This window comes from Narcine bancroftii, chromosome 12, assembly GCF_036971445.1.
Source record: "Narcine bancroftii isolate sNarBan1 chromosome 12, sNarBan1.hap1, whole genome shotgun sequence".
In the NCBI taxonomy this organism is placed as follows: Eukaryota; Metazoa; Chordata; class Chondrichthyes; order Torpediniformes; family Narcinidae; genus Narcine; species Narcine bancroftii.
In genome coordinates, this window is record NC_091480.1 from 35,795,618 (window position 1) to 35,814,979 (window position 19,362).

Sequence of the window (19,362 nt, forward strand, 5' to 3'; positions counted from 1 at the left end):
CCCTGAAGTCTGATCTATTTGTGGCACTGCTCTGCTTTGTCATTTCTTCTAAGTTACCTTGTCCAGTTACTAATCCTTCTGTTAAAATAAAACAATTTCCCTTGAATTATGCTATCCATACCCTTCATGATTCTTGGAGAGCACAGTAATTAATTAACATAACATAACAATTACAGCACGGAAACAGGCCATTAGGCCTTCTAGTCCACACCGAACCAAACACCCCTCTCTAGTCCCACCTCCCTGCACAATGCCCATAACCTTCCATCTTCTTCTCATCCATATACCTGTCCAACCTTTTCTTAAATAATACAATTGACTCCGCCGCCACTATTTCTCCTGGAAGCTCATTCCACACGGCTACCACTCTCTGAGTAAAGAAGTTCCCCCTCATGTTACCTCTAAACCTCTGCCCCTTAATTCTTAACTCATGTCCTCTTGTTTTAATCTTTCCTCCTCTTAACGGAAATAGTCTATAACATAACAATTACAGCACGGAAACAGGCCATTAGGCCCTTCTAGTCCACACCGAACCAAACACCCCTCTCTAGTCCCACCTCCCTGCACAATGCCCATAACCCTCCATCTTCTTCTCATCCATATACCTGTCCAACCTTTTCTTAAATAATACAATTGACTCTGCCGCCACTATTTCTCCCGGAAGCTCATTCCACACGTCTACCACTCTCTGAGTAAAGAAGTTCCCCCTCATGTTACCTCTAAACCTCTGCCCCTTAATTCTTAACTCATGTCCTCTTGTTTGAATCTTTCCTCCTCTTAACGGAAATAGTCTATCCACATCCACTCTGTCTATCCCTTTCATAATCTTAAATACTTCTATCAAATCCCCTCTCAACCTTCTACGCTCCAAAGAATAAAGACCTAATCTGTCCAATCTCTCCCTATACTCTAGATGCTTAAACCCAGGTAACATTCTGGTCAACCTTCTCTGCACTCTCTCCACTCTGTTTATATCCTTCCTAATTGAGGAGGAAAGCATGACCGTGAGGATTAGTAATTAAAATGATGCCTTCAGCTGTTAAAAACCTTATGAAAATAAAAGGCTTTCATCATTTGTTTTGTCAGGAGATACGTGAAATGTTATTTCCAGCAATATTATATTGCAAGCGATTAGCTGAAGTGGCAACACCTTGTATATTATTATGTGGCATCGAAGCAGAACGACAAGGAAGGACTTGGTAGAAAATAAAACCTCTGTGAAAATGGTGCTCTTTTGAAAATTAGACGAGTTTTTTTTGTATGCGACCTAAGAGCCATTTGAACCACACATCCCCTGAATTTCCATGTAATTCAATCCACTGGAAGCCACATGAAATCAATTCGGAGTGGGTTAGAGATTACTGACAATCCCACCTATTGAAGGAGAAGATATATGAAGCCCACTTTTTCCATTAATATTCTGTGAAATTAATCTAAAAAAAATCATTGTGGCTTAATAGAAGGCGGTGGACAGAGAGGCTGTAGCTGGTTTCTCTTTGATTTGTTTATCCATACAAGTACGTAGGACAGAAATAAGGGTAATTGAGTGTGAAGGGGGTCGGGTGGAGTGTAGAGTGGGAGGGGATAGGCAGAGAGGGTTCATCCATGGATTAAAACTAAAAGTGTAAAAGTGTCTGGGTAAAAGGTGTTATTGAAGGGATTTAAGTCTGATGATATTCGAAGAAATTCCTGCTCTCTTTTGTTCAGTTAAATGCAGAAATCAGCATCGTGAAGACTCGTTTACTCATAGAAATGTGGTTTAATTCTCTGACAAAATATGCTGTGAGTTGGGATTAATGCTAAACAGGGAAACAGTTCATACTTCTGCAGTCAGTTTAGAAATCTGAGGATGAATTCAGGGGCAATTTAAAAATATTTACAATACACGGCTCTCCCAATTTTACACTAAAATGTGCCCTTTCACTTTTTCTAAACCCATAGATCCTAAACAAATTGCCTAAGGTCACACAAAATAGTGAATATTGCCTCAGCTGAAAGCAACATTTGATTTAATGTTTCCAATTTAAACATCATTCTTTAAGGCTTGATCACTGGAATCCCCCTGGCATGACTGAGTAGAATCGATACTTCTATTTAGGGCAGGAATCCAGGTGATAAAGATTCCATTGAGCAAGGGCCTGCTCTTATATTTCTGCATCACCTTGAAGTGTGTGCCACATGGAAAAGAGTAACAGGGTATACACTCGCATCTTTACACGGTTTACAAAATTCAACACTTCTTGTGTTACAAATGACTTCTAAGACTGTTCTTTTTCATAGGATCACAGGATCTAAGTTATGCTTTGATGTAATTTGCAATGGATTTCAAAACTGATGGGTTTATGTGTGATTAGATTGCCCCATCCCTCCCTTCCCCCACTACCAAAGTAAATGAATTACTCAGGCCTGTGAACTGATAGCCTGGGCAATCATTCTCCCAGCCCAGGTCTCAGGGTGTAACATTCCATTTGCCTGAGGCCACTTTTGCCATCTGCTCTGGAAGATTCCTTTGGGGTCATGTTCTTGGTTAGTGTTTCACCCCATTATAGTTCCCATTTGAAGCGTGAACTGGCCATAGTCCATTACTTACACAAGTTGGCCTTGGGGACAGGGACACAAATGTTAAGGGGCCCCAAATGGTTCTCAGTAATCCTTTTAGAAAGAAAACACTATAATGGGCACATTGATGTTTATGAATACTATTTGTATTTTTCTTTAGCATTGACATGCAGCAATCAGATAATACCAGGGACTTCATGTTGCTACTGACAAAGCTTTATGAAATGCATTTCAAACCATGATTAAATGTAGATCCTGAGAGTTCTCATATTTGTGATTCTCACCTGAACTTACATCCCTCCCAATGTCAATTACAAGCAGGCACATGCAGACCTGCATGATGTGGTCAGTAAACAAAAGACGGCCCAGCCTGACACATTTGAAATCTTAGTCGGCGACTTTAACCAGGCCTGTGTCAAGAAAACCTTGCCTAACTACCACCATCATGTAACTTAGTGTACCAGAAGTCCCAGCACACTTGATCACTGCTACACCAAGATAAGGACGGCCTATTGTTCTTTCCCAAAACCGCACTTTGACAAGTCTGATCATCTGCCTTCATACAGAGAGAACCTAAAAAGAGAGGCTTCAGAGGTCGTGACAGCTAGAAAGTGGTCGTGGGAGGCTGAAGAATGGATAAAGGACTACCTCGAGTCAGCAGATTGAATGGTGTTCGAGAACACTGCTGAGAATCTGAACGAGATTCCCCACTAAATTATTTAGGGCTTTCCCCAACCTGGATGAACAATGAAATCTGGAACTTGCTGAGATCACAGGCATTTAAGTCGAGAGATCCAGACCAACAGGAGCAGGCATGACCTGTGGAAAGCCAACTACCGGGTGAAGTGGAGATTTTGGATGAAAATGGAAACAACAAAGGACACCCAACAGCTGTGGCAGGGCCTTAATGCCATAATCTGCTACAAAACCAAATCCGGTAAAGTAGCAGACAGCAATGCTTCTCTCCCAGAGGAACTCAATGCCTTCTATGCCCGATTTGTTGACAGTAACAGTGAAGAACCCCCCACCCCCCCACTCCCCCCCCCCCCCCCCACATTCCCTGACAGTCCCACTATTTCTTTATCTGAGGATGACGTGCATGCTGCCTTCAAGTGAGTGAAGCTAAGAAAAGCATCCAGCCCGGATGGAGTACCTGGCCAAGTATTAAAGATCTGTGCTGACCAACTTACCAAAGTATTCATGGATATCTTCATTATCTCACTCCAGCAGGGCAGAGTACCCACCTGTTTCAAACAGGCATCAATCATACCGGTGCACAAGAAGAGTGTGGTAACCTGCCTTAGTGACTGTCGGCTCGTAGCACTTACATCAACAGTGATGAAGTGTTTTGAAAGGGTAGTGTCGAAGCAGATCAGCTCCTGACAGTTCAACTGTCATAGAAATAGGACTATGGAGGATGCCATCTCACTGGCTCTACACAAAGCCCTGGAACACCTGCACAGCAATGATATATTCAATAGGGTACTCTTTATTACCTACAGCTCGGCATTTGGCACCATCATCCCCTCAAAATTGACCAGCAAACTGAAGACCTGGGAATTAACACCCACTGTGTAATTGAATCATGGACTTCATCACCTCCAGACCACAATCAGTGAAGATTGGTAAGAACATCTCCTCCACAATCTCCATCGCTACCAGAGGGCTGTGTTCCCAGCTGCCTGCTCTACCCACTTTACATCTACAACTATGTGGCTCAGTACAACAATAACACCATCTACTGATGGTACCATGGTAGTCAGTTACATAAAGGAAGGGAATGAGTTAGCAAACAGGATGGAGATTGAAAACTTGGCTAAATGCTGCTCCAACAATAACTTGGCACTCAATGTCACCAAAACTAAGGAGCTGATTGTTGATTTCAGGAAAGGAAAGCTGGTGATCATTGGGGGATCAGAGGTGAGATGGTGAGCAAATTTGAGTTCTTGACAGTCACTATCTAGGAAGATCTTTCCTGGACCCAACACACCAATGGTATAGTGAAGAAAGCTTCCTTAGGAGTTTGTGAAGGTTTGGTATGACACCAGACATATGGGCAAATTTCTACGGCTATGTAGTGGAAAGTGTGCTGACCAGCTGCATCATGGTCTGGTGTGGGAATACCAATACCCCTGGGCGTAAAACCCTCCAAAATGTAGTGGACACAGTCACCTCACAGGTAAAACTCTCCCCATTATTGCCGTCAGAGGGCAGCAGTAATCATCAAAGGACATGCTGTGTTCTTGCTGCTGCCATCAGGAAAGAGGTAGAGGTGCCACAAGACTCGCACCATCAGGTTCAGGAATAGCTGCTATCCCTCCACTATCAGACTCCTCAATGATAATCTCAGTCAGAGACTCATTTAAGGACTCTTACTTGTGCACTTTATTGATTTTCCTTAGTTCTCTCTGTATTACCCAGTCAGCCTATTTACATTAGTAATCTGTTTACATGTTTTCTTTTTGCACTACTAATTTGTGGTAATTTTGCCTAGCCTGCAGGAAACAGGAATTTAAAGGTTATATGTACGCTGACAATAAATCTGAAAGTGTTCCAGTTACCTGAATGATAACTGATTGATGCTGTGTAGTATAAAACCCCAGTGTGCAGAAGTAAATTTAAATTAAATTCAAATTTAAATGTTTTAATTTAGACATACAGCACGCTAACTTGCAGGCCATTTCAGCCCACAAGTCCGTGCCGCTCGATTTACACCCAATTAACCCACATACTCTGGCCCCGGCACATTTCTAGCTGTGGGAAGAAACCAGAGCCCCTCGGAAAAACCCACTATTATGAGTTCCCATTTTAGTGAAATGGGATTACCACTGTAAGGAATAGTATAGATAGAAGGAACTGAATGTAACAGTTAACATTTAACATTTCACACAAGCACAACACAAGACACAGCCCTGCGATAATTTGATACATTGGAAGAACTAAGGGAAGGTTTGTCGTAGTCTGTTCCAGAATTCGATACATTTGCAAAGACACTGATATTTGCAAGGGAGAACCATTCTGGCTGCTGAAGCGAAAGCAGCTTTTGAAAGCAACTCTCGTGGCCAGCCATTTTGTTGAATTCAGACCAAAGCATGTGAATGACTGAGCTTTTTTAGTGGATTAACCTGTGCCAGGAGGGTCTTTTGGGGAGCAAAGTGCTTCATTTTGATTGTGACTAACAGTGAAAGCTACTTGGAGAGACTGCTTCATTTTAAATATGCCTAGCAGTGTATGTACTTGGAGAGACCAATGCCAGAGTCTTCGAGACCTGTCTACAAAAAGGACCAGGAGTGTTGTAACCACAGCTTGAATGGATGGACATTTCTTCAAAGGCAACACAAGGAAAATTTGTATGTAGCAGCCATAACTCTAGCAAATGCAGCCTCGCGCATTTATGAATGGATACAAACTTATGTGGGTGACTTGAGGAAACAGCTTTCGGGCAGCTCAGAGAAAGTCTGCTGTGGTCTATCCTAAACATGGCAGTGCAACAAGCCATGTGCTATTGTTTTTTTCTCTCGGAATGGTGGAGTGAGGGGAGTGCTTTAAGTTTATCAGACAGCAGGAAGATAAATTATTTTCCCTTAGGCAATTGAGTCATTTTTAGGGCAGTCACAGAACATAGAGAAAGGTTGCTGTGGCAACCATTTTACCCCATAACTAGATTAGCATATTCATGAGGCTGTAATTAAATACAGAATTGTCCATATTTGCATAGTCGCCAGGATTTACTAGAGAAATAGACTGGTTTTACAGCCTGCTGCTTAATTAACTCGTCAAGGCCATCTTCTCGCTAAAAGGCAATCTAAACTACAGATTAATCTTCTTTTTGTTTGCTGCCAGTTCATTCCTTTTGTGGTACACAGCAGGATTCGTAAAGGGAATCAAGAGCCATTGCTTTGCATTTAACCAATGTTATTTTCAGTGAACCCTTCCTCACAACATGACCTGTAAGAATTTGTTTCCTGAACACAACATTATCATCCACCCATGAATGTCTAATGTAACTGCATTTCCACAGTCGCTGCGGATTGTCAACATAATTGGTAAATCGGTTATCATCCTGCTTCTTCTAATCCACCAGTGATAACGTTGCCTTCCTTGCAGATTGCTGTGTCTGGGTCTTTGTGCCATGTTGCCTGTTTTGACTTTTGGATGGGTGAGGAGTGGGGGAAATTGCTTTCTTAGCTTTGTTGAAAATAACAATAGTTTTTAGCTTGCCTTTATTATCCTACCTTTTAAAAAGAAATGTTGTGCTGCTTTATTAATATTTAATAGACTATATGGTTATTTTCATAATCGTCCATGTATTAAAACTGAGTGGCAGTGTAAAATGTGAGGAGGATGTCAAGAAGATGCAGAGGGACTTGGACAGGTTGGGGGAGTGGGCGGAGGAATGGGAGATGAAGTTCGATGTGAGCAAATTTGAGGTTATCCATTTTGGAGGCAGTAATAAGAGAACAGAGTATTATTTAAATGGAGTCAAGCTAGGGAATTGGGTAGTGCAAAGGGATTTGGGTGGATGCACACTAGTCAGTAAACATGAAGGTTCAGCAAGCAGTGAAGAAGGCAAATGGCATGTTGGCTTTCATAAAGAGGGGATTGGAGTATAGGAGCAGAGATGCCCTCCTGGAGTAGTACAGGGCCCTGGTGAGACCTCACCTGGAATATTGCGTCCATTTCTGGTCCCCAAATTTGAGGAAGGACATACTCGCTATAGAGGGAGTGCAGTGTAGATTTACAAGGTTAGTTCCCGCGATGGCAGGATTGACATGTACTGAAAGGTTGGAAAGACTGGACATATATGTGATGGAGTTTAGAAGGATGAGGGGAGACATGATTGAGGTATGTAAGATTATCAAGGGGCTTAACAGGGTGAATTTGGATTATATGTTCCCAATGTTGGGAGAGACTAGGACTAGAGGGCATAGTTTAAGAATACAGGGAAGGCCCTTTAGGACATAGATGAGGAGATATTTTTTTTTAACCAAGAGAAGTGTGGATCTGTGGAATGCATTGCCGCAGAGGGTGGTAGTGGCAGATTTGCTGGATATGTTTAAAAAGGAGTTAAATAAGGCTCTTATGAGCAGGGGAGTTAAGGGTTATGCCAATAAGGCTGGGAATGGATAATCTTTGTCCGCGAAGCCAAGCCAAAGAAGAAGAAGAAGGATACTGACAGAGAATGATCAGCCATGATCTGAAAAATGGCGGTGCTGGCTCGACAAGCCAATTAGCCTACTTCAGCACCTACTGTCTATTGCCTATTGTCTAAAAAGGCATTTGATCTTTAGACGAAAGACTGCGTCTTTCAAAAGAAAAGTGTCACAAAGTTAAAAAAAAAAGTGCAGGAGAATTCATTCTTTGTTCAGGCTAGATTTGATCACCTCATGGTGATCTTTTAGATCACCTTGTTTTTTTTGCAGGGGAGCCCTCTCGCTGGCTCCATTCCGATGTGAAAAGGTTGCATGTCAGAGCTGAATTAGCTGGTTTTGCCTGGGATTCCCTGCCCCTTTTGCCCAAACCAGTTGGATGATTTGCCTCTGCAAAGGTATCATTATGAGCAATGTTGGAACAATGAAACAGTTGCCTTTTTAAATCATGTCCTGGGCTCTTCACATTCTGTAAAATGTAACAGAAAAGGTGATATATGTACGGTGGCATATCTAGGTTTAATAGCACCTATTGCAATCAGCAAATTTGCACACCACCCCCCCCCCGGTTAAAAAACAATAAAGTTGCCAGCTGAGTGATTTCCACGCACAATTGAGCAAGTTTTGAAATTAGGCTGAGGGAAATTCTTGGCAGGAGCGGGGACAACCTGCTCCCAGGAGCGGGGACGTTTTGCTCCCAGGAGTGGGGACGTTATGCTCCCGGCACCAGAGGGGTCCTTGGGCTCCTGGCAGGAGCGGGAATGCTGGGCTGTCGGCAAGATTGGGGACCTCAGGCTGTCAGCAGGAGCGAGGACCTCGGGCTGCAGGCAGCAATGGGGGTTTCCATCAGAAAGCAAAATTTGACAGTGTCATTAAAGAACCTCAGAGCATCACCCATACCTCAGAGGTCTTTTGTCAGTTGGAGAATCTTTGTTAGGCTCAGACTCGGGAGTTTCATATTGGGTGGACGAGGTGAGGACAGTGGCGCCATCCTTCAAGTGGCGCTGAAGATATTGGCTGCCATACCCTAGATATGCCTACCCCTCCTGCCCCCCACACTGCATGGCAGATAATCATGTTCCGAATCTGTCAATGTGAGCTCCGGCACTGCACCCCTGTATAGAGAGTGCAGAATTACTGAACCGCATGGGGCCCTTGAAAATTCGGAGCATATGCTACTTTTGCTACCAAGTTAATCCAGTCCTGTCACTCTGTATCCTCAGGTGAACAACTTCACTATCCATGTCTACATTATTTTACTCCAAACTTACTAATCAGTCCATCACCATTCTCAGCCAAGCTATTCCTTTATCTTACAAACAACAAAGGTCTCAGCAATGATCCCAGTTGTGCACACTCCTTGCAGATTTCCAGTCAGGAAATCATTCATCTCCCTCAATTCTCTATCTTCTATTACTTGGTCAATTTTGGATCTGCTTAGGAACCTTGTTCCTAAACCTTCTGGACCAGCCTTCCATGTGCGTTCTTTTAAAGAGCCTTTGTAAAATTCATGTAAATCTTGTCTATTGATTTGTTTACAGCATTTTTCTTACTTGCCTCCAAACTAATTTCCATGTTATTTGTGAGAAAGGATCTTCCCTTCTAGTTCTGCTTGATCCAAGTGAACATAAATTTTGTCCCTCAGAATCTTCACCAACAACTTCCCGACCTTTACTGGCCTATAATCTCCAGACATCTCAAATGTAATTTTTGAATAGGAAGATAACATTAGCTATCTTCCAGTCTTCCAGTCCCTGATCCTTGCACCACAAACTCAACATATCTTTTTTTTCACATGCCTAAGTATTACAAATTCGCCAGGTTGATGAAAGCAGTTGGAGCAAAGTAAACCTCACCATCACAATCCTGGGGATTTCTTGCTTCCTTGGTCGGATTGGTTTACTGGATGTAGCAGCATGAGTGGCAAATCGAGTGGAGTGACCTGAGAATCTATAACATGGTCCCAGACCAAAGGAAGTCTTATGGAATATAGATAAGGGCAAGGAAATCTTCCACAGATCATACTTTCTCCATGTGATCAATCAATCCATGTTCAACACTACTTGGGGGTATCAATGCACATCATCACCAAGTATGGTTTTGTAACATTGTCACTGACTGAGCTAATCAAATTTGTAACCATAAAGGAACCATATCAGCAAGTACACTGAAACCTTGTTAGAACGTGATTCGTTAATCCGCGGGTGTCTGTGGACCCCAAACTTTGCAAATTTTGAAAAATAGATTGTAGTCTCAACTTGAGTTCTTATATTGTTATTCGTAGGTTACTGAACTCACTTCCTAATAAATGTCCATTCCCCATATCATAAGTAGAATCCAAATCTGTAGCTTAAAAAAAGGAATAGATCCAATTAGTTTACCCAAGAAGTCAACAGTATGGAGCTTTGGATTGGACGATAAAAATGGAAATGGCTTTGTTAAGACGACCCCGGGCCAATCAGTGTCAAAGTTATATATCGCTTTGATCTGTTATGGCGCCTCCTTTTAAGTGGTAATTTTGAAGGAAAATATTGGGAAAAACTCCATTTTTCTGTAAAATAAGTTGATTAAAATTCAGAATACCTATATTAAAATAATGTGCTGGCTTTCTTTCATTGAAATTGTTAGTTCTAGATAGCGAATCCTTCGAAAACTGGTAATATTTGGGTTTGATTATCCGTGAGCACTCTGACATGTAGGCATTTGTTCCGCGACTCACTTGTAACGTGGTATGGAATCTTGAACCCCAACTACCTCTAATGAGGTTTTACTGTAATCAACTTAAGATCACTCTGAATGATAAATTGCACAATTCACTCAAGAATTGATGTCCAACTATTGGTTCTGAAGTTGTTCGATTTGTTAAGTATGGGTCCAAATTAGCCTGCTTCCAATCCACTTCACTCATAGGTGTTGCCTATATCGAGCAGTGGCGTCACAGTGTTAAAAAGGTGGGTGGAGCAAGCGACCAGGCGATTGGTGGAGGCGTGATCAGGTGACCTGGAGTTCAAGTGGAGTAACACTAATAAAAGTGAGGAACGGTGTATTGGAGCGATCGTTGTTGGAGCAGTCATGGTCAGAGTGATCTGAGTCAGGTTGGTAAGGCTTTGGCTCAACAGGATTTGGCAAGAACAGGTAAGAGGCGATAATTATAGTGTGGGTGAGTATATTGTTCAATACTTATTTGTGTTAATAGATCAAGCAATATGTCTACAGGGTTAATGCTCTTAGTTGAGTGTCAGAGGTGGGGGTCCCTGGGAGTCTCTGAGCTTCTCTGATGCCCACATCTACACTAGGTGCACCGAGGTGGAGCTGGAGGTGCAGAATGATGAGCTACAGCTCATTAGGGAGAGTGAGGAATTGATACAGGGAGTTTTCATGGAACACCTCTTTAGCCATCCTCCTCAGGATGTTCTATAGTGCCTGTGTTCAGACTCGTCTCTCTGTGAACCCACTGAACCAGATACTTTCCCAAACACAACAATTGGTGCTGCAAAGAGGGTTCAAAGAGTTTCGGCTGCATGTGGGGCTGTCCTGTCGGGTGCATGCATTATTGTGTACTAGCTTACCAACGAGGGCAGAAGGAGGCAGCCCACAGCTGGTAAAGGAGCCCCGGGGTCGGAATATAAAATCCCCGGGTGGACCAATGACATAGAAACGTAGAAAATAGGTGTAGGAGTAGGTCATTTGGTCCTTCAAGACAACACTGCCATTCATTATGATCATGGCTGATCAGTACCTGATTCGTGCCTTCTCCCCATACCCCCTAATCTCCTTGGTCACAAGGGCCAAATCTAACCTACACTTAAATATTGACAGGTAACCAGCCTCAACTACGTCCTGCGGCAAAGAATTCCACACATTTACCATTCTCTGAGAGAAGAAATTTTTCCTCAACTCAGTCCTAAAAAAAAATCCCCCTTATCCTTAAACTATGGCCCCTGGTTCTGCTTTTTCCCAGAATTGGAAACAACCTTCCTGCATCTATTCTGTCTAAATCCTTAAAAATTTTATAAGGTTTCTATAAGATCCCCCCCTCAATCTTCTAAATTCCAGAGAATTTAATCTATCCAACCTTTCTTCATATGCGAGCTGATCGGTGGCAAGGCTGGCAAAAACACAACATGCTGGTCGACTGGATCGACAGGCTGGACCCTTGTGGAGAAATGATGGGCCAATATGTGGCCCCCTTCCTTGAGAAATCAGAATTTCCAGAGTCCAACGAGAGTCATGCATGGAACCTTTGGCTTGAATAGATTAGGAGAGTGCATGGTCATACAATGTGGTCGAAGAAATAGACAGGCAGTCTATTATTTAGAGGGGGAGAAAATTCAAAATTCAGATGTGCAAAGGAAATTAGAAATCTTTGTGCAGGATACCATAAAGTTTGAGTCAGTGGTGTAGAAAGCGAATGTAATATTGGCATTCATTTCCAGAGGAATTGCATTTAAGATCAGGGATGTAATGTGGAGACTTTATAAAGCACTGGTGAGATGTCACTTGGTGTACTGTGCACAGTTTTGGGTGCCCTATTTGAGAAAAGATGTGCTGGCGTTGGAGAGGGTTCAGAGAAGATTTACGAGAATGAGTCCAGGAACAGAAGGGTTTGGATATGAGGAACGTTTGCCACTGTGGATTGTGCTCATTGGACTACAGAAGAATGAAGGGGGACCTCACAGAGACATTTCAAATGCTGAAAGGGCTGGAGAGAATTGACGTGGCAAGAAGGTTTCCCATGTTAGGGAGATGAGGGCACAACTTCAGGAAAAAAGTGCATTAATTTAAAACAGCGTTGGGGGAAAAACTTCTTTAGTCAGAAGGTCGTGAGTCTGTGGAAATTGTTGCTGCACACGGCTGACGAAGTGAGGCCATTGGGTGTACTTAAGGCAGAGATCGACAGATGTTTGATTAGTCACGGCCTCAAGGGATAAGGGGAGAAGGCCAGGGAATGGGGGCTGAGTGGGAGGATGGATCAGGTCCTGATTAGAATGGTGGAGCAGACTGGATGGGCCAATGGGCCGACTTCTGCTCTTGTGATTCTGTGATCTTGTGATCTCATTAAACTGAAGAATGTGTACTGGTCTCGAAATTATGGTAATTCGTATGGTTTAAAAATATAAGGAGTACCTGTAGTTAAAACATATTTACAACAGACTCGCCAAGGCAAATAGCGCCTTTGGAAAACTACACAAAAGAGTCTGGAAAAACAACCAACTGAAAAACCTCACAAAGATAAGCGTATACAGAGCCGTTGTCATACCCACACTCCTGTTCGGCTCCGAATCATGGGTCCTCTACCGGCATCACCTACGGCTCCTAGAACGCTTCCACCAGCGTTGTCTCCGCTCCATCCTCAACATTCATTGGAGCGACTTCATCGCTAACATCGAAGTACTCGAGATGGCAGAGGCTGACAGCATCGAATCCACGCTGTTGAAGATCCAACTGCGCTGGGTAGGTCACGTCTCCAGAATGGAGGACCATCGCCTTCCCAAGATCGTGTTATATGGCGAGCTCTCCACTGGCCATCATGTCAGAGGTGCACCAAAGAAGAGGTACAAGGACTGCCTAAAGAAATCTCTTGGTGCCTGCCACATTGACCACCGCCAGTGGGCTGATATCACCTCAAACCGTGCATCTTGGTGCCTCACAGTTCGGCGGGCAGCAACCTCCTTTGAAATAGACCGCAGAGCCCACCTCATTGACAAAAGACAAAGGAGGAAAAACCCAACACCCAACCCCAACCCACCAATTTTCCCCTGCAACCGCTGCAACCGTGTCTGCCTGTCCCGCATCGGACTTGTCAGCCACAAACGAGCCTGCAGGTGACGTGGACATTTACCCCTCCATAAATCTTCGTCCGCGAAGCCAAGCCAAAGATACATGATTAATTTAGACATCACTGATAATTAAACAAACACTGAATTTTTTTTAAGATAAAGTATGAATTCAGCATATGCATTGGAATATTACTAATTTAGTATCAAAATATGATTTGGATTTCTTTATTGAGTTATAGTGGAAGTAGTGAAATTTTGCCTTTTACTTTATATTTTGTTTTATTCATTGCTTAACTCATTTACTTTGTTACTTTACTTTCTGGTATCTGCTGATTTCATCCATGTGCTGTACTTGATCCCTGGCACATCAGGGCAATATGTTTTCACATCTATTTCCAGATTATACAGAGAACCATCTCTCAGCAGCAAAGATTGCCCATGGAGCAGTCCTCAGCAATAGGGACCTTGTGAAGTAATCGTGCTTCATGGTATTTCAGAACGAGATATAGTTTTATAATGTGAAACATTTCCCTTTGCCTCAGCATGCCCGTATCAAATTGTTTTAGATACGGAAAGGAATTTTAAAACAGAGCTCAGTCATGATGAAAGAAGATGAGCACTTTGATGGACGTGCGGTAAATTGAGTACTTCTGAAATGGTAATGAAGGAAGCCAGATAAAAATGATCAGTGAAGCAGAAGCATTCCTGAAATCCAAGTCAAATTTATTGTCGTCTGATTACACCAGTACAACCTGACGAAGCAGCGTTCTCCCATCCTCGGTTCAAAACATGTAGACGCACAACCAGATATAACACACAATACGGACAGACAATACATAACATTGCTAGTATTCATGTGTATCAATAAATAAATACTCTTTTGTGAATATGAGTGTTAGTGTGAGCAGTTCAGCAATTCTTGCTGCCTGTAGGAAGAAGGCTCTGATATTCCCGTATCTCTTCCCTCAGAGTGGCAGCAGAAAGATGCTGTGTGCGGGGTGGAAGATGATGGGGGGAGGGGGGCTAGAGGGGAGGGAGACTCCTGTGATCCTCTCTGCCACTCTTATGGTCCTGTGGATTGACTTCCGATCCATTTCTCTGCAGCCACCATAGCACACTGTAACGCACACCGGCCAGGATGTTCATGATAGAGCTCCTCTAGAAGGTTGACATAATAGTGGCCGGTAGCCGTGCCCGCTTCAGTCTTCTCAGGAAGTGAAGTCGCTGTTGCACCTTCCTGACAAGTGATGAGATGTTGAGTGTCCCGATAGGTCACTAATTAAGTGAACTCCAAGGAACCTGGTGGTCTCCACTCTCTCCACCACAAAGTTATTGATGTGTAGTGGACAGTGGTCCTTCCTGGTCCTTCTGAAGTCCATGATTATCTCCTTTGTCTTGTCCACATTGAGACTCAGGTTGTAACCCTCGCACCATATCATGGGATTTTCCATCTCTTCTCTGCAATGCAACTCATCGTTGTTGCTGATGAGGCCGACTGCAGTTGTAGCATCTGAAAACTTGATTACACTGTTGGAGTTGGATCTGGTGATGCATTCATGGGTCAACAGCATGAACAGGAGTGGGCTGAGCGCACACAGCCCTGAGGTGCGCCAGTGCTCAGTGTGATGGTGCTCGATGTTCGGCTACCGACCCAGACAGATTTTGGTCTTTCTGTTGGGAAGTCCAGAATCCAATTATGGAGAGGTGCGTTGAGTCCCAGTGAGGATGGCTTCTCCACCAGCACCTGTGTCATGATCATTCCCCTTCCCTGAATCTTTCTCTTTCCCTATCCTCAGCTTCTTAATCACCTTCCCTTCCCTCTTTATTTTACAGCGATACCCTTCCCTCTATCATTTCTCAGTTTTTTTTTCTACCCTCTACCAGCCTCTTGGGAATGAAGTTGAAAGGAGTTAAGGGTTATGGGGATAAGGCTGGAAAGGGGTACTGATGGTAGTGATCAGCCATGATCTGTAAAATGGCGGTGCTGGCTCGACGGGCCAAAGGGCCTACTCCAGCTCCTATTGTCTATTGTCTATTGTCTATTGTCTATTGAAACATAGAGACCTTGAAAACTTGCATGTGTACACCAATACTCAACTGTTCCTGTTCATTGATTGAAGTAAAAAACTCAAATCACCTCATCCTCCCTTCTTTTTACAATAACAGCTTAGGAAAAGGAGAGATGAAGAGAGAGTTGGGTGTCGCTGTGAACCAGGCATTGAAAGTGGGCGTGTAGGTGCAGCAGGCAGTGAGGAAGGCGAATGCTATGTTGGCATTCATAGCAAGAGGATTTGAGTCCAGGAGTACATAGATCCTGCTACAGCTGTACTGGGCCTTGGTGAGACCACACCTGGAGTACTGTTTGCAGTTTTGGTCTCCTTATCTGAGGAAGGACATCCTCGCCATGGAGGGGGTACAGAGAAGGTTCACTGGACTGATACAAGGGATGGAAGGACTTGCCTATGAATGTTGGATAGACTAGGCTTGTATTCTCTGGAATTTAGAAGATGGTGGGGGGGGGGGGAATCTTATAGAAACATATAAAATTCTTAAGGGTTTAGACAGACTAGATGCAGGAAGGTTGTTTCCAATGCTGCAAAAAACCAGAACCAGGGGACATAGTTTAAGGAGAAGGGGGAAGATTTTTAGAACTGAGATGAGGAAAAATTTCTTCTCTCAGACCATGGTGGTGGATCTGTGGAATTCTTTGCCACAGGAAGTATTTGAGGCCGGATCCTTGTCAATATTTAACAGCAGGCAGTCGGTTAGATTTGGCTCTTGTGGCTAAGGGGATCAAGGGGTATATAAAGAAGGCAGGAACCAGGCACTGATCAGCCATGATCATATTGAATGGCGGTGTAGGTTTGAAGGGCCAAATGGCCCATTCCTGCACCTATTTTTCTACGTTTCTATGTGGCCTGTGATGTGGCCTGCACTAACTCTATCTGGGCACAAGGCCAAAACTGGAAATTCCCTGCACCATTTTACCACGTCATCATCTTGTGTTGAATGACCTCCCTTATGAATGGCCAACCTTGGGATCATTCTTACCTGTAGATTGGGCACCACCAACTTTATTTATTTCCTTTTTCCTTGAAGGTTCTCATTAATTCATCAATCAGACGACACTGTAAACTGTAGAATTATTTATCTGGGTGCTTGTCCATCCACACACCATTAACATCAACTTCTCCAATTGCTGTTAAACCCCTTTCTCTATCCCCTGTCTCCTTTATTCCTGCTCCTCACCCCTTCCCTTCCCTCCCTATTCAGAGAGATACCCCTCCCTCTATAATTTCTCAGGTTTTTTTCCTCTTCTGTCCTCCCACCTCCAATATGTCCTCTCTCCTGTTTGCCTGTGCTCCTCCCCTTGTCCCTTCCTCCTTCCCTCCTCCCCCTTCTCCTCACCTCTTTATTCAGATCGCTGCCTGCCCTTTGCTCGTACCTTACAGAAAGCCCCAGGCCTGAAATGTTGGCTACTCTTTACATCATATAAATCTTGCGTGACCTGCCGAGTTGCTCTAGCACATTTGAGAATTACACTTGACCCCAGCATCTGTAAACTTTCTTGTTCAATTAATTGTCTCAACAATTTAGGGTGGCATGTTTAGCGTAGAGGTTAACACAATGCTATGAGAGCCAGTGACCGGGGTTTGGATCCAATGATGTCTGTAAAGTGTTTGTATGTCTCTTCATGTCTGTGTAGATTTCTTCTAGGTGCTCTGGTTTCCTCCCCACCCTGAAAACATTGTGGGGGTGGGGGGATGAATTGTAGGTTAATTGGGTGTAACTGGGCAGCACAGGCTCATGGGCCGAAAGGGCTTGATACCATGCTGTATGTCAAAATTTAAAATTTAAATAAACGCCTCATCCTATCAGAGAGATTTTGTTTTGTCTTGTTTATCTCTCCAACACTCTCTCAGCAATTCATTCGTGGGTCAATAACGTGAACAGGAGCCACAGCCCTGAGGTGCGCCAGTTTTCAGCGTGACAGAGTTCGGCATTCTGCTATAAACCCGGACAGACCCTGCTTCTCACTTCACAGTGCTGGAGTTACTGTATCCCAGCATCTGCAGGTCTTCTTGTTTACCTATTTCCTTACTTTCCCCATTCTGACAAATACTCATCAACTTGTAATATTAACTGCATGTCTTTTTCTCCAGATACTGCTCAGGGATTCAAGAATTTTTGGTTTTATTCAAGACCTTAATAGAGATTATGCAACACGAGCAAACAGAAAGTCAAGAACTCACTCAGATAGATAGCCATGAAAGTCAGCCACCAGATCAACAACACCGGGATCCTGGATACAATGACAAAACACAATCAATGTTCTTCTCCAAGAGACAAGGTCAGTGAATCTCCTAATCTGCCAATCAGATCATTGAACCCTCATGTACTTCAGCATTTCCGTAAGCATCACAACATTTATCAGCTGTTCAATGACAGATATAGTACCCTCCATGTGGCAAGATGATTTTCACTGATGGTTGAAATGTGTTCTGTAGCCATTGGAGTAGGATCGGTGCTGATGTGAATGCAGTGAAATGCAAAAACATATTATTTTTCTTACATAAAATGTGATATTGTGAATATAGAATTGTTTTTGGAATGTTTATTTTGTTGAGACTTTTATCATTGTATTCAAGCTGATAGTTCATTGTGATAGAAGGTAAGAGGTTGAAAAGCTATTGAGCAAGTGCCAACTGGAAAATTTGCTCCTTGGAGAGTCACTCAAAGGATCTCTTCATAATTGGGCCCTCACCAGACCATCACAAGTCTCAAATTCCACCTAGCCAATTAATTTAGGAATCTCCAGAATAGTCCAGGCAAAGCAAATACTGTTCTAGCATGTCAGTGGTCTATTGTGTTATGTGTGTGTGTGTGTGTGTGTGTGTGTGTGTGTGTGTGTGTGTGTGTGTGTGTGTGTGTGTGTGTGTGTGTGTGTGAGTGAGTGAGTGTGTGTGTGTGCACATTAATAGACTTGATTGATGGGTGGGTGTTCTGGGCAATTGTTTAACAGGAAGGAAGTGAAAAGATGGAGCATTGTTTAAGTGTGTGTGTGAGTGTGTGTGTGTGTGTGTGTGTGTGTGTGTGTGTGTGTGTGTGTGTGTGTGTGTGTGTGTGAGTGAGAAAGAGGGTGCGCATATGAACTGCAGAAAACAGGAATCATGAGTCACACCATCAGGGTATGACTTTTCTAATCCAATCACTACTCTCTGGCTAAAATACTGCTGACATGGTGGACTGCTGCAGAATAAAGCATCCTAACTGTTGCCCCAGGATACGAGGTCTTGATCCGCGAGATTTGCTTTCTCTCGTCACATAATAGCTCAATGTAAAAGGAACTGGATCTTTTCCGATTTCATTCAAGATAGTTAGTGCCACAGTAAATGGCAGTTTGTGCCATAGAGAAGCCCGCCATCTCACAAACCAGACTGACCTTTGGCAAGAGAGAATGAAATGTAACTGTTCCTTATTGTATACCTTACAGAATCTCAGTGACTCCCATTTTGCAAACTGCACGGTTTGGGAAAAATCTCCTTCTCTAACCTCGAAAGACAATGTAATAATGCCAGAAACTGGGCCAGGTGGAGAATGTGGCCCTTCAGGCCTGCAAGATCTGAATATTGAATTCAATTCAGTTTTTCAGCCCATTTCCTTTAAACCACGATCCCTCTGATTTCAAAGAATCCTATCTTTCCTTGTCTTGAATATGCTTTTATACTCTGCTATCTAGGCCAGAGAATAGCAGTCAATAATCCAATAAGGGAACAAAAAATATCTACTTGTCTCACACTTAATTGACCCCTTATCCTGGACTCTCCTATTAAGGAAAACATCCTCATAGCATTTGCCAAGTTAAGTTACTT

The 19,362-nt window shown here is 43.2% G+C and overlaps 1 protein-coding gene and 1 long non-coding RNA gene across 5 annotated transcripts in view; one reads left to right on the forward strand and one right to left on the reverse strand.

Moving 5' to 3' along the window:
- LOC138747604 (uncharacterized) overlaps positions 1 to 17,824 on the reverse strand; it is a 45,984-nt gene extending 28,160 nt beyond the window's left edge. The window contains exon 1 of the long non-coding RNA XR_011347573.1: positions 17,743 to 17,824. This is a non-coding gene — a long non-coding RNA (uncharacterized lncRNA). The remainder of the gene's footprint in view (positions 1 to 17,742) is intronic.
- Positions 6,282 to 19,362, forward strand: part of grifin (galectin-related inter-fiber protein) — a 108,568-nt gene continuing 95,487 nt past the window's right edge. The window contains exons 1-4 of one of the 4 annotated variants that reach the window (XM_069906977.1): positions 6,290 to 6,605; positions 10,620 to 10,804; positions 17,413 to 17,565; positions 17,653 to 17,840. In XM_069906977.1, coding sequence (XP_069763078.1) covers positions 17,708 to 17,840 — 133 coding nt within the window. In that variant the 5' untranslated portion in view covers positions 6,290 to 6,605; positions 10,620 to 10,804; positions 17,413 to 17,565; positions 17,653 to 17,707. Of the gene's footprint in view, positions 6,606 to 10,619; positions 10,805 to 17,412; positions 17,566 to 17,652; positions 17,841 to 19,362 lie in introns of those variants that run through there. The other 3 variants (XM_069906978.1, XM_069906976.1, XM_069906975.1) reach the window with 3 other exon arrangements.